The sequence below is a fragment of the Rhinolophus sinicus genome, chromosome 13 (assembly GCF_057876585.1).
Source record: "Rhinolophus sinicus isolate RSI-liver-muscle chromosome 13, RSI-T2T, whole genome shotgun sequence".
Taxonomy (NCBI): domain Eukaryota; kingdom Metazoa; phylum Chordata; class Mammalia; order Chiroptera; family Rhinolophidae; genus Rhinolophus; species Rhinolophus sinicus.
The window spans coordinates 25,302,846-25,324,423 of NC_142513.1; the positions used below are offsets into that span (position 1 = coordinate 25,302,846).

At 46.8% G+C, this 21,578-nt stretch overlaps 1 protein-coding gene across 3 annotated transcripts in view; it reads right to left on the minus strand.

Moving 5' to 3' along the window:
• Positions 1–1,088: 1,088 nt before the first annotated feature.
• DNAAF9 (dynein axonemal assembly factor 9) overlaps positions 1,089–21,578 on the minus strand; it is a 116,834-nt gene continuing 96,344 nt past the window's right edge. For 2 of the 3 annotated variants that reach the window (XM_074318060.2, XM_019733763.3), the window contains exons 30-37: positions 15,437–15,572; positions 12,310–12,396; positions 9,582–9,688; positions 9,181–9,255; positions 7,156–7,361; positions 6,069–6,134; positions 5,041–5,134; positions 1,089–4,478 (exon numbers count right to left, since the gene is read on the minus strand). In XM_074318060.2, coding sequence (XP_074174161.2) covers positions 4,366–4,478; positions 5,041–5,134; positions 6,069–6,134; positions 7,156–7,361; positions 9,181–9,255; positions 9,582–9,688; positions 12,310–12,396; positions 15,437–15,572 — 884 coding nt within the window. In that variant the 3' untranslated portion in view covers positions 1,089–4,365. Of the gene's footprint in view, positions 4,479–5,040; positions 5,135–5,730; positions 5,993–6,068; positions 6,135–7,155; positions 7,362–9,180; positions 9,256–9,581; positions 9,689–12,309; positions 12,397–15,436; positions 15,573–21,578 lie in introns of those variants that run through there. The other variant, XM_019733761.3, reaches the window with a different exon arrangement.

Below are 21,578 nucleotides of genomic sequence, written 5' to 3' on the forward strand. Positions count from 1 at the left end.
GGCTGGAGGCTTTGGGGAAAGAGGTTGTGAAGTGGTTGATACGGCTGGTCAAGCCCACCCTCAATTCTCTGGGCCCCTCGCAGAAAGTTTTGCATTTAGTTGTATATGACTAATTGCATAGAACCTCCAAATCCAAGACTCCCTTCCCCCCACCATCTAGAGAGGCTGCATCCTCCCCCTTTGGAAGGGCCAGCTTCCAAACCTTCCCAGTGGGGCACTTCCCTTGTCCGGAGGCCCCTGTGTGGAGGCTGAGACAGGAAGCAAAGTCTCGGTGGACTTGCTGCCTCCCAGCGGTGCCCCTCCCTGGTCGGCCCTTTTCCCAAAATGGCAGAAGCCCTTCCTCCTCGCCCTGTGGGAGATGTGAGCAGCGCCTGGGTCCGAAGCCTCAAGGCCACTTGCGGTGGGAAGCGCCAGTCCAGCCCTGGGCCCACCAGGAACTGCCTGGCGGGTGAGGTCGGAAAGTTGGGCATTTGGGTTTCATTCCTCTAGAGCTTCGGTGCCCTCTGCCTTAGAGCATGATGTCCCAGGCTAGCGCCGCGTGGAGCGCTTGGAGGGCATCTGGGACCTAAGGCGGGTAAGGGCAGTGGCTCTGCGACCTGGGCCATCCTTTGTGCTTTGGTTGTCCTGTACTTGTAAATTGGGGTGGAGTGGCCACTTCGCCGAGTCTGACTGGGATTAAAGAGGCCAGTGAGCGATGGCTCCTGCTGCAGCCTGAAACTCACAGGCTCCCTGCCGTCCAAGACGAGGGTGGGGGAAATGGCGGATGTGGCTTCTCATAGGGACCCGCGAGGGATGGAGGGCTTTATTCTGGGGCCCCAGGAGACCCCCATGCCGCCAGCTTCCTGGAGCCCCTGTCCGGGTTCTGGGACTCTCGAGACTGCTGGCCCCCAAGCCAGGGTGGTCTCCACCTAGGAATTTTATTCTCTGTGGGCCACTCTGGGGTCTGGGAAGGGGAGTGGGTGTCCCAGCAAAGAGGCATTCCGGGAGAATTCTGAGGGAAGGTCCCCAGTTCCAGGGGGTGGGCCATCTCCTCAACCCCACCCCAGGGACACCTGGGGACTGAGCACAAGACAGGCAACTACAGGAAGTCTTGCTTGTTCAGTGATAGTTTATTGGTCCTTAGCATCATTACATCTCAGTTACCAAGGTAAATTCACATACACAACTGCAGGTAAAAACATGTAAAATAATACAAAAATAAATTGAAGGCTACTTTTATATATTTACTGAATTAAGTAGTGTAATAAATACTATAAGCAAAAAGCTTCAATCACACAATTCAGTTTCACTGAAGTTACAGTAGTGTTTGTAAATGTGACTTTTAAAATTTAAGTTACAAATATTAAAGCACTGAAAAACTAGTATAAAAGTGAATTTTGGCACATAAGTGAGCTCTTCTTCTGTCATTAGTATTTGACAACCTGGGACAATGAGGAAGCCATTTCTCACCTACTTTTTGAGGTACAACTATCCATCTAGGTCAGCAACATGGCTGGAATACTTCATAGTTTACAATCTTTGAGTTAACTTTTCCCTTTTGAGAAGCCTGAAGAGCAACTCAGAGCTTATTACTGTGCAAAAATTCTCCAAAATCCTAATAGAATTTAGGAGGGAACTTTTTCTTGTGACCCGCAGGGCCCAGTGTCCAGGCCTTGGGTCAGAGAGCCCCCAGGGCTTGGCGGAGCCAACTGGACTCCTCGCTAGCGATCCCTTCCTAGGGTGATCCCTTTTGTCCAATTTCTGCATCCTTCCAATAAAATAAAAATAAAAATAAATCCCACATCAAAATGTAAGATGACCCATAACTTCAGCGACTTCAACACTCTCACTCTCACTCAGGGTGACGATATAAAACTGAAGCTGCTAACAGGAAAGTTGGCAAAAGCACGTAAGCCCCTGGAGGACGTTGCCGGACTGTCCCTAGGAACCCACACCTGATGTCTTTGCTGGGTTCTTGGTATCCACTCAGGTAAAAATCTAAAACACAGTGTTAGGGCCCTTCCTCTGGAGACAGCTGAGCCCCCAGCCCTCCACCTGGAGTGCTCACCCGGAGGAATCAAGTGGATATTAAATTTCACAGTCAGAACCCAGGGGCCCCCGCAGATCCCGGAAGGGGCAGTGCAGTGCGGGGAGGCGGCATCCTCCTGGCCTCAGTCCTCAAGGAGCTCACGCTGCGCACTGCTAGTGTGCCTCTTCATCAGGGGCATAAAAAGTGCGCCCCAAGGAATGCCCTTTCACCTATGTGCCCCTTCACACTCCCGAGCAGGCTGAGGAGCGTCTAAAGAGGCCTCAGCCAGTTTTGCCTTTTGGCCTTTAAACTTCTTAATGTTTTGACTTTTTTCAGTCACAGTTTCATATTCAAGTTGAGGTAATCAGTTTTCCCTCTTAGAGGAGAGGAATTGGGACAGTGGGGCAAGTTGGTGAGAGAGCATTTCTATGGACAATGGTCAGAAACCAAGACCACCACGTAAGTACAGCCCCACGCAGTGGGAAGACCCGCTGTTATGGGCGGGTTCCGACCCCTCTTTAAAAACTCTTGTGCAGCAGCCAGGAAATGGCTTAAGCTCCTAGATCTGGAGCTTTAATTTAAAACTTCACAGCAACCCACCTGGAGGAAATGATCTATGGACCCCCCCCCCCACCCCCACTTTTCTAAGGCTGCTCAAGTTTGAGTTTTTAAAAAGAGCTCGGCAGAGCTAAAGGAAGCTACAGTAACTCATTGCTTACTTAATCAATTGCACTTAAGACCTATGTTATTGATTCTGGAGCAGAGGCAGGCCCATTGTGGACCCCAACCTCTGGCCAGCCAGAAGTCGGGGGCTCCCAGACTTGGGCTCCACACCTGGGCCCTTGTCACTAGCAGCTTTGGGAGCTGGGAATGGAGCACATGGCCTTTTCAGAAGCTTTTCTTCACGCAGTTTCTAATCCAATGGTATGTGGAATTTTGTTCGCTTGGCTTTGAATACAAATTGTTTTTTTCTAATACAAGTACATGTTACCGACAAGCCTGTAACAACTGCTTTACTGCTTGCGTGCAGGCCTCTGTGACCAGGCACACAGACACATGTGCTCCATCTATTCTCTGACTCTCCTCTGCGCTAGGGGCATTTTTCAAAACCCCCACTACATTACTGGAAAGTTTGCTAGTTTCGCCTATGTGCTTGTTCCTAAGGCATGCAAAAAAAACATGTGAAATTCAGAAAGCATTTATAATCTAGGCAGATGAGGTGCTAACGTCCTAGCAGACATCACCTAAGTATCACAGTCTGTGAGCTCCCCTTCTCCCACACGAATCCTGGAGGTCATGCATGGGACTACTTAGAATTCTCCCCTGCTTTATGGTCCAGCTGAAAACTAAGCCACTGGAACAAATTCTAATTTGGATATTGGAAGTTTTTGAAATTCCTGGTCCTCAGGAACCAAACAATTTCAGGGCCAGCAACAATGGTTGGGAGCATGAGTTTCCTGAAGTTTGTGGCTGAAAATCAGGCCTTCCCTGGCAAGGCTTAGGGGACGGCTGAGTGCTGGAGACTGAACCCCTTTGAGGACGTCCCACAAGTGATCAGGGACTAAAACTAAGATGTTGCAGGATGCTCCCCTCAACAGTGAGGCAAAGTATCGCCAGGGAGGCTTGAGCAGCAGGTTTACTCCGGCCTCTGAATTAGGGAAACCGGAGTGATGCCATGAGGGGACCTCAAAGCCAGTCCCAAAGGGGACTGCTTGTGTCAATTCAAAAGCCACATGATTCTGGAAAGCAACATGCCTTTCCCTCAGTTTAGTCGGTAAGGGAAATCCCTTCATTTTAGAACTGTTGGTTTCAGTCCAAGCGGCTGGCTCTTGTGGGCTGGGCTTGGGCAGGGCTTGTTGTGCGCCCCCCAGGACTGGGCCTAGGGCCAGCTCCTTCAATGCAAGAGGCCTGACCAGGGAGACAGGCGCTGGGGGATAGGGCTCTTCTGGGGCAGTGTCTTGAGGTGTGACGCCTACGGCAGCCTCAGTTTGGGCAGCCAGGGTTCTTTCTGCATCCCAGCAGCTCCTCTGTTTAATCCAAATGCTTCTCCCCACCCTCACACAGTGCTTCAGCAGCCCAAAGAAGACACTATTATCAGAGACCCAGAGGTCCTGGACTGCCAGCCACACACGCAGGACCGTCCCTGTCTGCTCATCCGCCATGAGGACCCCCCACCTCCAATCAGTGGTGCAGGTGACGCTCTTCAGCACTGTAGAAAGAATAAAGACAACATGCACTCAAGCCAGCACACAAAGGCCAAGGAGAACAAAGCCCCTCCAGGGAGGGACCTCTAGGAGAACCGAGGTCAAGACACCCCGTTTTGTCCATCTCCAGAGTAGACATTTTGCAGCTTTCCTCTAAGGCTTCTGCTCAAAGAGGTCGTGATACTCCTGCTGCTCCAGCTCGCGGTTATACTTCTCGATTTCCCGGTTGGCTTCTTCCACGTAGTCATTCATGAACTGGTCCATGACTAGCATCTCATTAAGGAAGACAGCCCCGAGCCTGGAGGACGAGGGAGCACGCCCCGGTCCAGAGGGATCTGTGGGCAGGTGACGTGGGGACTCTGAGCCCACAGAGGGTACCTGATGGGCTCTTTTATAGACTGGCAGCAGCATCGCTACAAAGAATGTGACAGGTTGGCACCGAGTCTTGCATTAGGTGTCAGAACTGAGCCCTTCCGCTTTCCTTAGCACACGGCAGCGCCCCATGCACCTTTCCACAGATTCACTATTGTCATCAGTTCCAGTCTCCAACATGTAAATTATGACCCCAATGACCACAGAATTCAGGATGTTACCACAGCTGCATTTAAACTACGACCCAAAGAGTAACATCACCGATCCCTGAATGAAGGAGAAATCGAAGTTTAACGACCGTAAGAGGCCAAAAGGAAGTCCGCCCCTGTGACCTGCTGTGTGTGCCCAGAACCCAGCCTGCTCCTGGGGCTGGGCTTCGGCCACTTTAGCAGACACTCTCTTTACAGATACACTTCCACATCCCCCCAGCCTTGCTGCCCCAGATTCCAAGGATACGTGGGTGAAAATCAGTCTTGTCACCAAAGAAGTTGACAAACTGGGTGCCATTATAAAAGTAGCCTGCAGGTAGGGGGTCTAGGTGACGTTTCACCTGTAGGAAAAAAAGAGTCCTATCAGAATTATCTGACCACTTGTATCATTCACTCATTCATTAAAAACAAAAATAATTAAAAACCAAAAACAAACCCTAGCAAGACAGCCATGGCAGGCTATGTGCCAGGGAATCAACACCTCCTACCCCCAGCAGCCCTCAAGCGTGACTGACGGAAGGACCCCACCTCTGGCAAAGAGCTCTGGGAATTTCTAATGGGATCAGGCTCGTTATTCACAGTGGTACCGGTTAGATAACACTCTTTGTTGGCTGTCTCCCCTTCCTTCTTTCTCTTACTTTTTCATTTCCCTACTGGTGTCTCTTAGAATCATTTCCAAAATAAACTACCGGCACTCAAATCTGTGGTCAAGGTTTGCTTCTGGGGGTACACACACCACAAGGTCTGCCTTCTGAGGTGCCCAGCGTCTTGCCCAGGAGCGCCCAGGGTTGCCCGGGTCCTATAGGGCCTGGAGATGAAGGCGCTGTCCTCCCATCCAAAGCAGGGGCTCCTGGAGTGCTTCCCTGCCCACCTGCTCATTACTGGGACTGGTGACACAGCCCATGCTGGGGCTGCACTGTCCTAAAGCCCACCAGGATAAGGCCCCTGTGGGAGTAGGGATGGGGGCAGAGGCTGGGAGGGCTCGTCAAGCCCTCAGGATTCCACACAGCCTTCCCATGAGCAGCTTCTGGATCCAGAGAGTTTTTCCTGGACCCTCATGGTTTATCTGTGGTTCATCTAGGACAAAGGGATGGGGGGAGTTCTTCAGCTGCTTGAACAGGGTGACACAGCAGGGCTCCACGTTCTTCCCACTGCCATTGATTCTCCTCAATCTCAGGCCCAGGTAACACCAGAGAATCCTAAAGGACAGAGCTGCATGAGCCTTGGACAGTCTTGGGACACTGAGGGGCTTGAGCCCCAGGGCAGGGTACTCACGTGGATGTTCCTGATCTCCTGCTGGGTCAGCATTCCCCTGGTCTTCAGGGCTTTCCTCTGAGGCTTCTGTGCAGATGGAGGGAGGGGTCAGTGGCCTACACAGCTGATGGGCGGGGGGGGGGGGGCTCAAGGGGCCAGTTACATGACTAAGATCCCAGTGGAGGGGAAAGCACACGTGTTGTCATGGCCTGGACACCATATCCTGTGTGTTTGCCCCTTGAGAAGACCCCTTTCCCGTTACAGAGCCCTGTGTGCCAGGGGGAGCAAGTGAGAGAGGAGAGATCAGAGCTTCTGCAAATAGGCATGTTCCTACCTCTGCAGATTCTCAATCTTAAGCCCCACCAATGACAGACATGCCCCATCTAGTTTATGTGGGTGACTCTGACAAAGAAACAACCGACAGGCAGCCATTCCTCAGTTAAAAAAACAGGTCCCTACTAAACATCGACATCTACAATGGACTGAGGCCCCAGCCAATTCTATTTCCAGGAGCTAAAGCCTTGAGACTGTGCCAAGAGGCGTAGCACCCAAAGCTCGCATAGTATTGAAGGTTTTAACTCCAGGGTGGGTTTTTTTCCTTTGTAGATTTGGGCTAAAGATGCTTGTGTGCAAAGGCCCAGACAGGCAAGCCTCCTTTTCCCCTGCACTTGTCTCCAGGGCCCTGGGCTCACTGCTATCCATGCTTGGAATCTTGGTTTACAAACGGCTCTAAGAATACCTTTGTTTCTCCTTTCTAGAGAGAGAGCCCAAGAATAGGAGATTCTGGGTTCAGAACACAGGAGAGCCTTTGAATTAGGTTCAGCTAAGAAAAGGCATTCTGAGTTTGGTACCCCAGTTTGACCCAGGGTCCACATCCAACAACCCAGGTCCTAGTTAAGCCACCTCGTAACTCCAGTCTGCCTTTGGAAGTACAAGTGGAAATGGCTGTGAGAATAAGTCTGCCTTGAGTTTGCCCTGCGTGGCTGCCTCCCACTAAGTGTCTGTGGAAGTGGGCTAGTGGGGAGCCACCAGGGAGACAGTGGAGGGGGGCACCCTCAGGGTGAGCTAGTCACATCGTGGCCAGGTCTGTCTGGGCTTCAGAAACCACCTGCTTAGCTGACTGCCGCAGCCAGTCCTTGACGCTTTCTTCCTTCAGGGAGCAGCCGATGAACACAAGGTAACACTCCTGCTGCCCGCTGCTGTCCTGAGGGGTGCCTCGGGAGCTGGGTGGTGGTGTGGGTCCCTCTAAAACTGGCACGATGCTCAAGGAATTGGCCAGAGTGTTGTGGCAGACCTCCATGGTCCTCTCAGAGTCTGCAAGGAGGACACATGTCAATCCCTGAAACTCTGCCCCGAAAGGACAAGGCTCCAGGAAGACTGACACAGGGCCTATGGTCAGGGACACATTCATGAGACGTATGTAGGAGGGAGAACTGACACAACTGGTGGCAAATTAGAAAGGATGAAGTAAGAGAGGGAGGAGCTGATGCAGTGACCAGGCAGGCGGTCACCATTAACCCAGAAGGGGATTACACGAGGAAAGCCCTCCTGGTGAAGATGGAGGGGGAGGTCTCAGCAGAGCCTAAAAGGCCAAAGGAGGAGGGCATGTCAGCAGTACAAGTGCTGCAAGAGCGTCACCTGGATGGGAACAGATGTGACCAAGTTTACAAGCTGAGAAGCTAAGAGCTATGACTGACTAGAGACATGAGAAAAGGGCAAGGTTCCCCTAAAAGGCAGGATGATAAAGGGAACCAGAACCAGGAGAGGTTAACCTTGAGCAAGGGGTCAAGGAGAGGTCTAAACAAAGAAGAAAAGGAACTGATGATGGGGGAGAGGTAAGACATAGGCATTAAAGACCTTCGAAGCAGGTGGGTGGCTGTTTGTTGAAGCCCGAGGGAAGTGGGCTTGAGTAAGGGGCTTGAGGAAAGACGCCAAAGTTTCAGATTCAGTAAGAAAATTGAGGCCAAAGGTAATGGGTTAAGGACCTTGAAAGATTCTTTTTTATAGCTTACGTCATCTAATTTTCCCATCTGAACCCAGATGGTTCTATGCTTAAAACTCTCACTGGCTCCCTCCAGCAGACACTGATGGCTGCCTGTCCAGCATCCCTCTCTTCTTCAATATCAATTCCCCATGGTCATGGGTCCCAGAAGGCATGGCAACTCAATCCTGGCCAATGAGAGAAGTTTGCTGAAGAACTGGGAGGAGTTGCAGCAGCAAAAGTGTCTGCACCAATAGACAACCACAGGAAGAGCCGGTTTCTCCCACTGGCCGGATACGGTGCATGGATTTGACCTCTAGACTTGCAGCGCTATCTGACAACCGTCATGGGTGGGTACTAGTGGACAAGCCGACACACCAAGAATGGGAGAACACAGAGAGGCACACATTACCTGGGTCCTGGTGCTATGCGGCATGACCTCTTGACTTTTTGTTATGTAGCTACACCTGCTAGTTGAGCTGGGGTTTTCTGTTACAACAGCTGAAGACACCCTAACAGATACACTCCCTCCCTCCTCCTAGGCCCCAGTCACAGTAAACCCTTTTTGGTTCCTGAAATGTGCCTTTTATGCCTCAGGTCCACAGCACGTGCTGTGATTTTCCTCTGGAATAGTCTCCCCTTCCTCAGTGCTGAGTTGACCAACTCCTTGTTTTGAGGCCTTCCCTGCCTAGACAGACTTCAGGTCCTGAGGACTCCAGAGGTCTAGGCTGATAAACAGGCCTCCTGGGTAGAATGGAGGAGAAAGCAAGGGGAAGGCTCAAAGACTATGACAACCAGATCAGGAGCGGGAGAGTTTGGCGTTGGGGTAGCTCCTGGTGAGAAGTCTAGGAGGAGGCCATGGATGGTTCCAGAGGGGTTGGGTGCGAATCTCTGGAAAAAGGAAGTCAAAGAGCTGTGAGAAGCCCTGCGCAGGCCTTCTAGGGGAAGGAGGACAGGTCCTCCACTATGGAGCAAAAGGACCTGGAGAAAGGTGGGCTCTTGGCAGATGGGGGACTGGAAAAGCCCAATGGTGTGAGGTCCAGAGGGGAGGGTTCTTGAGAGAGAGTCTGAGAGGCATCAGTGATCTGCAGAGCAGCACTGGAAGCTATGACCTTCATAATGTAGGACTCCCAGATCCAACCCCTCAATTACCTGAAAACTTCACTTTGCCCAGGATGTGGTAGATGTTTCCAGAGAAGGGACTTGGCTTGATAGAGGACTGAATTGCTGGTGGAGGAAGAGAACAGAGTTGTCATCCATCTGGGGGCAGAGGCCAAGTTCAGGGTGGCACAGCTGGAGGGTTAGGGATTGGGAAGGGACCCTACTCGAGGGTCCAGGGTTCACAGGTTCTATCCCCACTAGTTCCTCCCCACTGGCTCTGCCACTATTCCCAGGGGTGGAGGACTCCTGGGTTCTCAAATCCTTCTGCCTGTTTTTGGACCCAAATGGTGAGGAAAAGAGACAGCACAAAGAATAATAAAATAGTGCCAGAAAGCAAGGATGACTGTGAACTCTCTTACCAGGGTCTGGGATATGTCCCAGCCAAGGCTTACCTTTACACTTGGCCACAAAGCGAGTCTTTTCCAAGGGACGACCAAACCACACGCAGATCTGAACCATTAGTGGAAAGACTGATCCAGCATCAAATTTACCTTCGTACCTTAAAAGGTTAAAATAATAATAAATACAAGTAATTGGTGCTTTGAGTGTTATTATACACTACTTTGGGATGAACTACATATCATTTATCCTATCATATTTGAAGTACTTACTTGTATGCAATTTTGTGAATGAAACACTTATTTAAATGTGTGTATGGCTCTTTCATCTTGAGACGGGGGCACGGTTGCCCCATTAGAGCAGAGAGGTTTTACCTTGTTCAGACTAGCAGTTCCCTGAAGTCAAAGACCCCATCTACCTGTGAGGCCGGCCAGTGTCCCACCTGAGATTGGGGGTCCGTCCTGGTACCCTTCCAGCTCCTTCCCAGGACCCCCTCCCACCCTCCTAAAGGCTCCAGCTACGCCCCACTATCATTGAGGGCCGCTTAGCAGACTACATTTGGATGTGTACACTCTCTCCAGAAGGAACTACAGGGCTGGGGCATCTCTGCTCTACTTTCTCAGTTTTGAGTTCAGTAGATACAGTGCTTGCCACAGACTCATTAAGAATATGGCCACATTCAGAGCATTTAAAAAACTTTACTTTTTATTATGGAAAATTTCAAACATGCAAAGACAGGAGGGTAGTATAATGAACCCCCATTACCCAGCTTCCAAAGTGATGGAATTATCATTTCTTCTTTTGAATTATTTCCTTCAGATGAATGCCCATGATTGGAAAGAGTGTAACCATCCTGGCGGTAATAATTTACAACACCTCTGGCATTAGATGAGTATTCCAGTTTCACAACAATCCCCCCAGCAATGATTACTATATATATATATATATATATATATATATATATATATTTTTTTTTTTCTTTAAATAGTATCAATCAAAATAACAGCGAGGCTTCATTTTATATTTTGGAACATTATTGACATGGAATTCTGTTACCACGGTTGCCATCTATACTTGATCTTAAGTGAATTGTCTGCATCTATATGGACTGTTATTTTTCTTAAATACCTAAACAAGCATCTCAAATATTAACGCTTTGCCACATCTGATGCAAACATTTTCCTCCAGTCTACTGTATTTTCTCATTAGTTTCTTCTGTTTAAAAATAGCACTAGTTTTGAATTTTATATTGTCGACAGTATCTCACTCTTTGTGGTTTCTTAAAGTCAGGTGGAGGCATCACTATCAGGCTCTTTTTGACCGCCCCACATCCAAACAAGTCATCTGGAGATCATGGGTTTCTCTGGCTTCTGTGTTCAGACCCTGAATCCTTAGGGGAATTTGGAGGGGCTGAGGAAGAGTGAAAGGTTTCCTCCCAGACCAGAAACAAGCCTTTCTATCAGGGGAGGTGAGGACAGGGCTGATGAGAACAGAGAGGGCTCTGGGAGGGGAAGGGTGAAGAATTTGCACAGCACAGAGCCGAGCACCTTCTGGAGTAAAGCGTGTTCACTCTGAGGTGGTGGCCCTGACCCAGGGAGGGAGGGCAGTAATGTATAGGGATGAGTAGGAAGGAGTCTGATGGCTGCTATCTTGTTAAAAGATTAAATTATCTGATACCTAGGAAGAGACTTAAAAAGGAGGGCTTGAAGGGTAATTCAAGGCCACACCATTTCTGACTCTCTACAAGGACTGATCTTCCTGATAAAGGGAAGGTTTCAGATTCTAGTTTCGCAGAGCCTTCTAATGAACCCCTCATACCTGGCATTCTCTTGGATCAATCTACCTCCAGGAAAGTCTGTGCCCTGAGCTCGATTCATGTGCACGATGCCCAGAAACAGTCAGTATGGACTGGAGAATGGGTGCTTCCCTAGGGACCAGGTGAGACGGCAGGAGTCTCAGGCCCAGGCCTGAGGCGTGGGCAGCAAAAGGGTCAGTAGCTGCAGCCACTGGAGAACAGGGTTTCACCCCAGAAGTCCATCTGTTTCTTTTTAGGAGACATAATTGTCTTGTTCAAGCAAAAGGAACGATCTACTTATTTACTGTTTAAGCAAGTGAGATATGACTCAAAAAAAGTATGATGTGACTGAAATACTGAATTTTACATTTGATTTATTCCTTCACATTTTATGAAATAGTCAAATGTGACTAGTGGCCACTGTACTGGAGCATGGGCTTACAACAATGTGTGTAATTGCTCACATGCTGTGGTATTAGTATGATTACAATGCACTCTGTACTCTCTTTCCTTCTCTCCTCTCTGGAGAAGAGGTTCACAGGCTGGGAAGCTACCAGCAGAGAAGAAACATCCCTTGGGCCATATCAGCAGAAAACCCACCTGTCAGGTGGGAACCCTAGAGGACTGACTGTATTAACAGAAGCGACTCTCTCACCTGGGAAGGTTATAACTCCTTGGTTCCGTGCCAGGCACCTTACCCTCACTAGAGGCCAGAGGAAACACAAGCTACCATAGTGCCTGGTGCCCAATGGATGTCTCCCTAAGAGTCAACATCACCAAGGCTCCCAGTTTGGAGCCCAAGACGCGGAGCACTGGGCTCCTGGGAAGGCCAGCAGCTGTTGGGGCGTGGCAGGCCATTTCAGCTGCCACTGTCACCTTCATAGAGCACACTGGGCATTTTCACTTTCTCTCTCTCTTTTTGTTCTGTAAATAAATAAATCATTGGGTTTACAAAGACATCTTAGCTACTTTTCAATGATACTTGCCAGCCAGGATACATTAAATATCGAGATCGCAGCATCTGAGGACTTGAAAAACTATTTTCTGAGAGAATCAGCTCAATGTCTTCATTCCTTTGAAAATGTACAGAAAAAAAACCAGGTTAATTAGGGCTATCAATCTTTTTTTTGCCCCCTTCTTCCGCCTCCCCCTCTCCCCCACTCTGGTTAAAGCCATTATTTCTCAGTCCAGTTGTGTAGGACACAGCTCCCTGGCCCATGCTGGTATTATGGGCCTTGCGCTCCCCCAGCTGAGGCAGTCGGTTGGCTGCTCATAGCAGCTCACGGCAGCTCTCACCGGCTGCCTGCCGCTCACGATGGCTGCGGCCACTCATGCTGGCTGCCAGCCGCTCATGCTGGCCACCGGCCACTCATGCAGGACACAGCAGCCCGTGGCAGCTCATGGAAGCTTAGGCCAACCTCTGGCTGCTCACCGCAGCCCAGCTCCAGGGAGAGCTGTTGTTCACAATCTTAGCTGTAGAGGGCGCAGCTCACTGGCCCATGTGGGAATCGAACAGGAGACCTTGGCATTAGGAGCACAGCGCTTCAACGACCACCTGAGCTACTGGGCTGGCCCAGGACTATCAATCGTAATGTCAATATTTTGCTTCCTCTCTCCACTGTCCTCATACACACATATAAGCACATCTGCATACACATTTTGTTTTCTGTTATTTCAACCCCAAATACTTCGGTCTGCATCTCCTAAGAACAAGGACATTCTCGTACAGATATTATAATCACACCCAAGGAGTTTAACACTGTGGATCGGCAGCACGGGTGTCACCTGGGAGCTCATTAGAAAAGCAGACTCTCAGGGCCCATTCCTGACACAAAGAATCAGAGCCCTCAAGTTAGTAAGATCTCCAAGAGATTCACATGTACATTGAAGGCGGAGAAGTACTGACCAGGATGCAGTCAAGGATCACCCGTTGAATTCATAATCTTTCTTTTCCTTTAATCTGGAACAATTCCTCCAACTTCTTTTTGTTTCTCACGGTGTTGATATTTTTGAAGAGTATATGTCAGCTGTCTTGTGTTTCACAACCTGGATTTGTCTGGTTGTTTCCTCATGATTAGAGTTAGTTAAATATTTTTTGGCAAGATTAATACCCAGGTGATGTTGTGTCCCTCCCGCAGCATCACATGACAAGAGGCACAAGATGTCAGTTTGTCCCATTAGTGGTCTTGCTGAGTTTAATCATTTGGTAAATGTCATGCCTGCAAGACCTTTCCATTGTGAAGGTACTTTTTCCTCTTTGTAAGTAGTAAGTAGTCTGGGGAGTGATACTCTGAGATGAGTGAATATCCCTTTCCTCAACAATCTGTCACCCGCTGCTTTTAGCACCCACTGATGATTCTTGCCTAAATTAAGTATTATTCTCAAGGTCACAAAATGGTGCTTTTCCAGTTCTAGAAATCCTTATTTATTAGTTAGCATCCTGCCCCTCCCCAGTTTTTTTTTTCAGTATCACCATGGACTCATTTTACTCTATTATCATCGTTTTCTCTTATGCTCAAGTTGTCGCAAGTTTGGCTAGTGAGAGCTTCTTAAGCTAGTTCCCTTATCCTTTTGACATATCTCTACCAGTCTTTGTTTTTTTTTGGCATAAAATGTACCAGGCTCACCTTGAACTTTCCCTGCCTTAGACCTGCAATCAGCCAATTCTCCAAGGAGTCCTGATACTTTATAGTGGATTGGTACTTAGACACCAAGATCTAGAGGTAGGGGTGTTTATTGCTATTGTCCCTTTCAATGGAAAGAGCTCGGAAATAGACATTTTTAAAAAATGAATTTACCTTGAGTACCCCAATTCAAATCCAACATTTATAGGGTTTTTCCTCACCTTTCCTATTTCATATTTATAATCTCCCTTCTCTAACCAGTGCTATCGTTTGGAATCAGGATTCTAACAGAGGATTATGTTCAAAAGTTACTTGAATTATTTCATCTGTGTGTGGTTATTATTACTTCAATGTACAGATGGATTAACTTTTTTTTGTTTGTACTGTTTTTTCTCTCCTTGATTTAATTTTTGAATATGTAAAATATTTGCATTGCTCAGAAGTCAAAACTAGGCCAGCCCGGTGGCTCAGGCGGTTAGAGCTCCGTGCTCCTAACTCCGAAGGCTGCCGGTTCGATTCCCACATGGGCCAGTGGGCTCTCAACCACAAGGTTGCCAGTTCAATTCCTTGAGTCCCGCAAGGGATGGTGGGCTCCATCCCCTGGAACTAAGACTGAACACGGCACCTTGAGCTGAGCTGCCTCCTGGATGGCTCAGTTGGTTGGAGCGCGTCCTCTTAACCACAAGGTTGCCAGTTCAGTTCCTCAAGTCCCACAAGGGATGGTGGGCAGCGCCCCTGCAACTAAAATTGAACACGGCACCTTGAGCTGAGCTGCCGCTGAGCTCCCGGATGGCTCGGTTGGAGTATGTCCTCTCAACCACAAGGTTGCCAGTTCGACTCCTGCAAGGGATGGTGGGCTGTGCCCCCTGCAACTAGCAACGGCAGCTGGACCTGGAGCTGAGCTGCGCCCTCCACAACTAAGAGTGCAAGGACAACAACTTGACTTGGAAAAAAGTCCTGGAAGTACACACTGTTCCCCAATATAGTCCTGTTCCCCTTCCCCAATAAAATCTTTTTTTAAAAAAAAGTCAGAACTATATAAAAAGTACACACCTTTTAGTAGCCTTATTGAGCCAACAAAATTGCTATACCACCAGGTATTTGCTTTTTACATATATACACACATACGAAGTCACCGATTCTATTTTTAGTTTGTTTTTTGGACCCAAGTCCATAAAGTAAAAAGATAATTTCTCTATGTTCTCTATGCCACTTTTGTTACATCCTAACACAAGAACATTGAGAAAGTCTTGACTTCCATTCATTAATGGATGAAAATGTAAATGCATCAAAACAAAGTATTGTAAAACAGTACAGAATACCAACACATGGGATCCTTTGGTGATTTTTACACAGCATTAAAAGCACTTCTATAAATGCTCAGGTCTTAGATACAGTGGAAAGAGCCTGTGGGGCACAGCCAGAGGGCATCTGCTGTATCTGAGAAAGTGCCTGGTCCTGTGGGGTGAAGTGAACTTGATAAGATTACCTGGTGACGATCCCGTTTTCTGCAAGAATGAAGGCAGCTGTAGGATTGGCAGCCCGGATGAGGCTCTGCAGCTGAACACGGAGAGGATGTCTCTGCTCTGTGGTGTGACTGGTGAACACCACATTACTCACCAGGCCTGCAGAATAAAACCAAAAATGGGTCAGCCTTCCGAGTCCTGATTGGGGCTGACGGCTCACATAAAAGTGGGCCCTTGCTCCCTCCCCTTAAACATCCCTTCCAGTGCCCCCTTGTGTAGATACTCCTGATCCCAGCACCAACATACACAGCCATCATTCTGTTCCCTTTTCTCCCGCCGCCACCTCTTAGAGTGAATGGCTTCAACCTTGTAGCAGTTACACTTCCTAACCTCCTCTTCTTAATTCTGCTTTCCAGCGGATACTGAGCTTCTTCATCAGAGGGCCCTTTCTACATCCCCTGTAGTTAACCTCATCAGGAACTGGTACCAATGACCTTCACCAGTTCAGACCACAGACATTTATTTATCAGGCGCTAACCAGTAGATTCTCAGACTGTACAGCCAAGGAGGAGTCACACACACAGATCCAAGATTGCTAGATAAGTGCTAACATAGATATTCACACAGTGATACAGAAAGGAAGAGTGGCCCATGTAAAGAGGTTGTGGAGTGGGCCTTGATCACTCCCAACCTTTCTGTGAAAATATAGCAGTAAAACCCCGTAACCCTACAGAGAATCTGGCAATCAGGGAAGTTACCACATTCCACCATGCCAACAAATTTATAGTAACTTTTTCATACACATTCTTATTTTTACATAGTTATGATCATAGCATATACACCATTTCTGCCATAATATTTGAGTTTTTGTTAGTCAGCTGTTTTTATTCACTTTTTAATATTGTGAAAATTTCAAACATATACAAAAATAGAAAAAGGAGTACAGTGAACCCCCATGTCTCCACATCACCAGGCTTCAAGAATTGTCAACACGTTGGCTAAACTGTATTTCTTCCATACCATGCCCCAGCCTTTCCCCCTTTCCTCTCCTCCTCACTGGATGATTTTGAAGCCAATCCCAGACATTCTATTATTTCATCCAAAAATATTTCGGTAGAGTAAAATAAGGACTCTTTTAAAAAATTAATGATTAACAACAAATTCTTTAATATGGAAAGTATAGTCTGTGCTCAAATTTTTTTTTTTTTTTTCATAGTTTTTTAAAAAATATTTTATTGGGGAAGGGGAACAGGACTTTATTGGGGAACAGTGTGCACTTTCAGGACTTTTCTCCAAGTCAAGTTGTTGTCCTTTCAATCTTAGTTGTGGAGGGTTCTGTTCAGCTTCAAGTTGTTGTTCTTTCAGTCTTAGTTGTGGAGGGCGCAGCTCAGTTCCAGGTCCAGTTGCCGTTGCTAGTTGCAGGGGGCACAGGCCACCATCCCTTGCGGGAGTCGAACCAGCAACCTTGTGGTTGAGAGCCCACTGGCCCATGTAGGAATCGAACCGGCAGCCTTCGGAGTTAGGAGCACGGAGCTCTAACCGCCTGAGCCACCGGCCAGCCCCCATGTGCTCAAATTTCTGATTGTCTCACGAATGTGTTCTTAGAGTTAATTTTTTTGAACCAGGAACCAAAGTTCACACATTTCATTGGTGCTTCGCATAATTCTCTGCCAGTCTATAGTTTCTCCTTACTTCTTTGTAATTTATTTGTTGAAAAACTATGTCCTGTAAATGTCTTCCAGTCTGAATTTTGCTGATTGCATCCCTATAGTGTTGCTTAACACACCAGCTAGATCTCTTATAGATTCAATCTTTTTTATTATAAACTAATTAAAAAAAATTCTTGTTCTTTTTCTAATTTCTTAAATTCATTATTTTAAAAAGTTATTTGTTTAATAATGTAATAGCTTAAGGATATAAGCTTTCTTTTGAATTATTTGGCAAGAAGTAGTCATGACAGGTTGTAGATGGTATCCTTTATTATTAAAAATTGCCCTTAGACTTCAATTTTTTGTCTTGAATTCAACTGTTAATATTATGTTTCTTTTTGTTTGCATTTGCCTGTTATGTCTTTGCCCATTCTTTTATCATTATCCTTAAATTTTAGATGCTTCTCTTGTACAGAGCATTGTATCATTAGGTTTTGTTTTTTGGTTTAATCGAGATACTTCTCCTTTTACGTGTTTATCCCTTTTATATTTATGACACTTTGGTTCTGTCACCTTGTTTATATTGGATTTTGTTTTAATTTTTTTATTTTTCCTTTAGCGGTATGATCTTTGCATTCTTTGTTTTCTGTTTTCTTCTGATAAGTGTTAGGTTTATAGTTTGTTTTAGGTTCTTATGATAGCTATCCTATTGTTTTGTAATAACAGATCTAAATCACTATTTCTTATAACATCATCTTTAGACAATGTCTATTGACTTTTCAGTATGACAGATGGGGAAGATGGTATACCCTTAAATTCCTCCCACTTCACTACCACATTCTGGATGGTTACATTAATAATTTTAGTTCCTCTAGTAAAAACTTTTATATCTTTAAAGGATACAACTAACTCTTTATAACTTGATTTAACAGCTTTAAACTTTATTGATCTCCCACTTTGAAAGATGTGTAGAGAGCATCTTGCTGCCTCCTAATTTTTTGTTAAATACCAGGCATGCCCCAAAAATGTATACATATGACTATTTATCTTTTGTTATGGGTATATATTGAGTATTACAAGTTTAATACAGTTTTTCCCTTTCTTAAAATGTGTGTACATTTTTTTTGGCACCCTCTGTATAGTTTCACTTATAGGTGTTTAAGATTTTAAACGTTTATATTCTATTTTGTAATATAATTCTCAGAGGTGTCATCATCAATTCTGTGCCTAAAAAAATTCAATGCTGATCATCAATCTTTTTACTAGTCGAGATTAGCTTTATAAATGGTTAGTTCATAAGTGACTATCTCTAAATTATGAAGGCTTCGTTCATCTTTCCTAAATAACGTTGTAATTATAGGATCCTGAATAATGAATATTCAGTACAGAAGACTCCGTACTAACACTACTTCAGTCAAGTGTTCAGTTAAAAAAAAATTAGCTGGGGCCGGCCCGGTGGCTCAGGCGGTTTGAGCTTCGTGCTCCTAATGCTGAAGGCTGCCGGTTGGATTCCCACATGGGCCAGTGGGCTCTCAATCACAAGGTTACCGGTTCGACTCCTCGACTTCTGCAAGGGATGGTGGGCTCTGCTCCCTGCAACTAAGATTGAACATGGCACTTTTTGCTGAGCTGCTGCTGAGCTCCCGGATGGCTCAGTTGGTTGGAGTGCGGACTCTCAACCACAAGGGATGCTGGGCTGCGCCCCCTGCAACTAACAACAGCAACTGGACCTAGAGCTGAACTGCACCCTTCACAACTAGGATCGAAAGGACAACAACTTGACTTGGAAAAAAGCCTGGAAGTACACACTGTACCCCAATAAAGTCTTGTTCCCCCTCCTCCAATAAAATCTTTAAAAAAAATTAGCTGTATTTAGTTTCTGAGGGCAAAACTCAAACAATGTACAGAACAGTTCACAGAGAAAATAAATTCCCATCCTCCCCAGCCACCTAGTTCCCCTCCCTGGGGGCAACCACAGTTATCAGAATCTTACATCTTCTTCTAGAGATATGCTGGGGGAAAAAGTATATGTAAATATGTGTGTATAATTTTTTTCCCCATAAACTGTCACACACTACACTGTTCTGTACTTTTTTTTCACTTAAGCTCTTTCTTTACCTTTTAATTTTGGTAAAGTTTACTTCTTCTTTAAAACCTTCCTTAATACCTTACCATCTCAATCCTCTCTTCATGTCACCCTGCTCTCTTCCCTTCTCTGAACTACAAAAGTTCCTCTGAACAGCATAGGTGGTGTTTAAAATATAGGACTTATATGTAAAAAGATAGTACAATGTAAAGATTAAAGAATGGGTTTTAGGGCCAGGCAAACCTGAGTATGAATTTGGGGCTCCACTAATTACTAATGAGTGACATCAGGCAAATTGCTCCACTTTCTCTCTGAGCCCAAGTTTCCAGCTCTGTTAGACGGAACAGTAACACCTAGCTCCAGGTTATCAGTAAAATGCTTACCACAGGGCCTACAGGTAGTGAGAACTCATTAAATGAAACCCACCACCACCACCACCACCACCACCACCACCACCACCATCAGCTGAGCATCCGCCTGAGATGGGACTTCTACATGTACACGGAGGGGCCTGGTCTGATCCACTCCTCAGACAGACAGAGGCGGCTGTGGCCTGTGGGCCCCAGCCATAGCAACCAGCAGGAAGTGAAGTCATGTGCACTCCACCAGCCCAGGCTGCTGAGTCCATGGTTCAGCTGAGGGTCCATCTCTAGTTTAAGGCAACTTCCAGGACCCCTGGCGCCTGCCTCTGCTCTGAGGCAGAAGTTAGAGATACTTCCTTTCCCTCACCACCCGTCCTTATGAGAAAAGTATTCCAAAATGCTAAAGACTGAATCTAATCTCATAAATCATCTGGACGCACTCCATTCATGACCAGGGAAGAGGGACTAGGCGCTTCACACCGATGGCTGCGTGTTACAGTGTGGAAAGGGCACACACAAAGGCTATGCGGTGGGCCTGGGACTGCAGCCATGAGGAGTTAGAGCCTGTCTGCTGAGCACAGAACCTGCTTCCTAAGTGCTGATGGACTGTTTTGGGATCTTTTGCGTCCTTGGTTCTGAGATACAGGTCCTGCTCTTCTCCGGTGTCTGTTGGCGCTCAGCTAGTAAGTCGACCTTAGGCAGACATGGCCCATCTACCTCTGCACAGCACTTGAGAGATCTCTAAGGAGTCAAAGGTGAGTTTCCTCAATGGCTTTCCCTGACTTCCAAGTGGTAGGTGCAGCTCTGCCTCCTCTGGTCGCTTGGTGAAAAGGCACACTGCCTGCCCAGGTCCCCAAACCTGGACTGTGGAGGCACCTGAGTCCTCCTCTCGGTCTTGTCAATGCTAATGCTAAACGGCTCTTGGATCCATCATCCACTCTCAATCCCTGTCACCATGTGCCCTGTTCAGACCACCACTCTCTTTATTAGGTCACTGCTCATTCTCTCCACTGCCAGGCTTCCTTTACTACAAATCATTCTTTCTCCTGCAGTCAGAGTAATCTTTCAAAAACATCAATTTGATTACATCCCTTCTCTACTTAAAATATTTCAGTGCGTTCCAGTTACTGCTAGGCTAGTATCTTAACCTCTTGGCCTGCCTGACCCATCTGCCATGCTGCATTTCCTCAATGCCCTGGGTATGCTCTGGCCACGTCAGGCCCTTCACTCCTGCTTTCCTTCCCCTCCTTTGTGTTGGCCCAACTCCTTCAGGGCAAAGATAATCTGAATAGCACCTCTTCTGGAAGCGTTTGCTAATCCCCCATGTGGGTTAGAGCAGGTACTGGATAAAGATCTGCTGAACACATGAACAAAAGAATCAAGTGCAATAAAATATACATGCAACCTGACCTCCCAAGGCAGCTGCTTAAGCAGCTACCCTGTGGGGCTCCCACAGGCCCAAATTTTTCTTACATAAAAAAGTCTGAGCAAATCCCATTCACCAGACAGCTATCACAAAAAGGTTTCTAAGACTTACTGGTATATACGTATTTTTGGTACAAAATTCATAAAGTACAAAAAGGTATTCAGTACAAAGTTTCTTCTTCCCTCCTGCGGCACTGAGCCCTAGTTCTCCTCCCCAGAGGCAACCACTGATAACCAGATTTGGGGTATGCTTCCTCAGAGAGTCTGTGCATATCCAAGTATACAGGAATATATATTATCGCATTTTCTTAAAAGTTTCTATCACACTCAAAACCCCTATCCTCAAGGTCTCCATGTAAGACCTAGTTGCAGCAACAGCACATGACTTGGAAATTCAAATGGAAAATATGTTAGCATTTTGTTTATTCTGTTTTAAAAGGTTCCTCACATGCCCTTTCTGTTCAGAAGCTATAACAATAAGATGGACCATTCTCAGCTAGAATGTCAGGGAAATCTCCTAATGAAGGTGACACTGTTGGTGCCTGTGCCCCCATTCCTATTTAGGAAGGTCACTCTGGAGGCTGCAGGGGAGACAGGAAAGACAGCCTGGTGAGCCTAACACCAGAACCCCATGCTCTGGTGC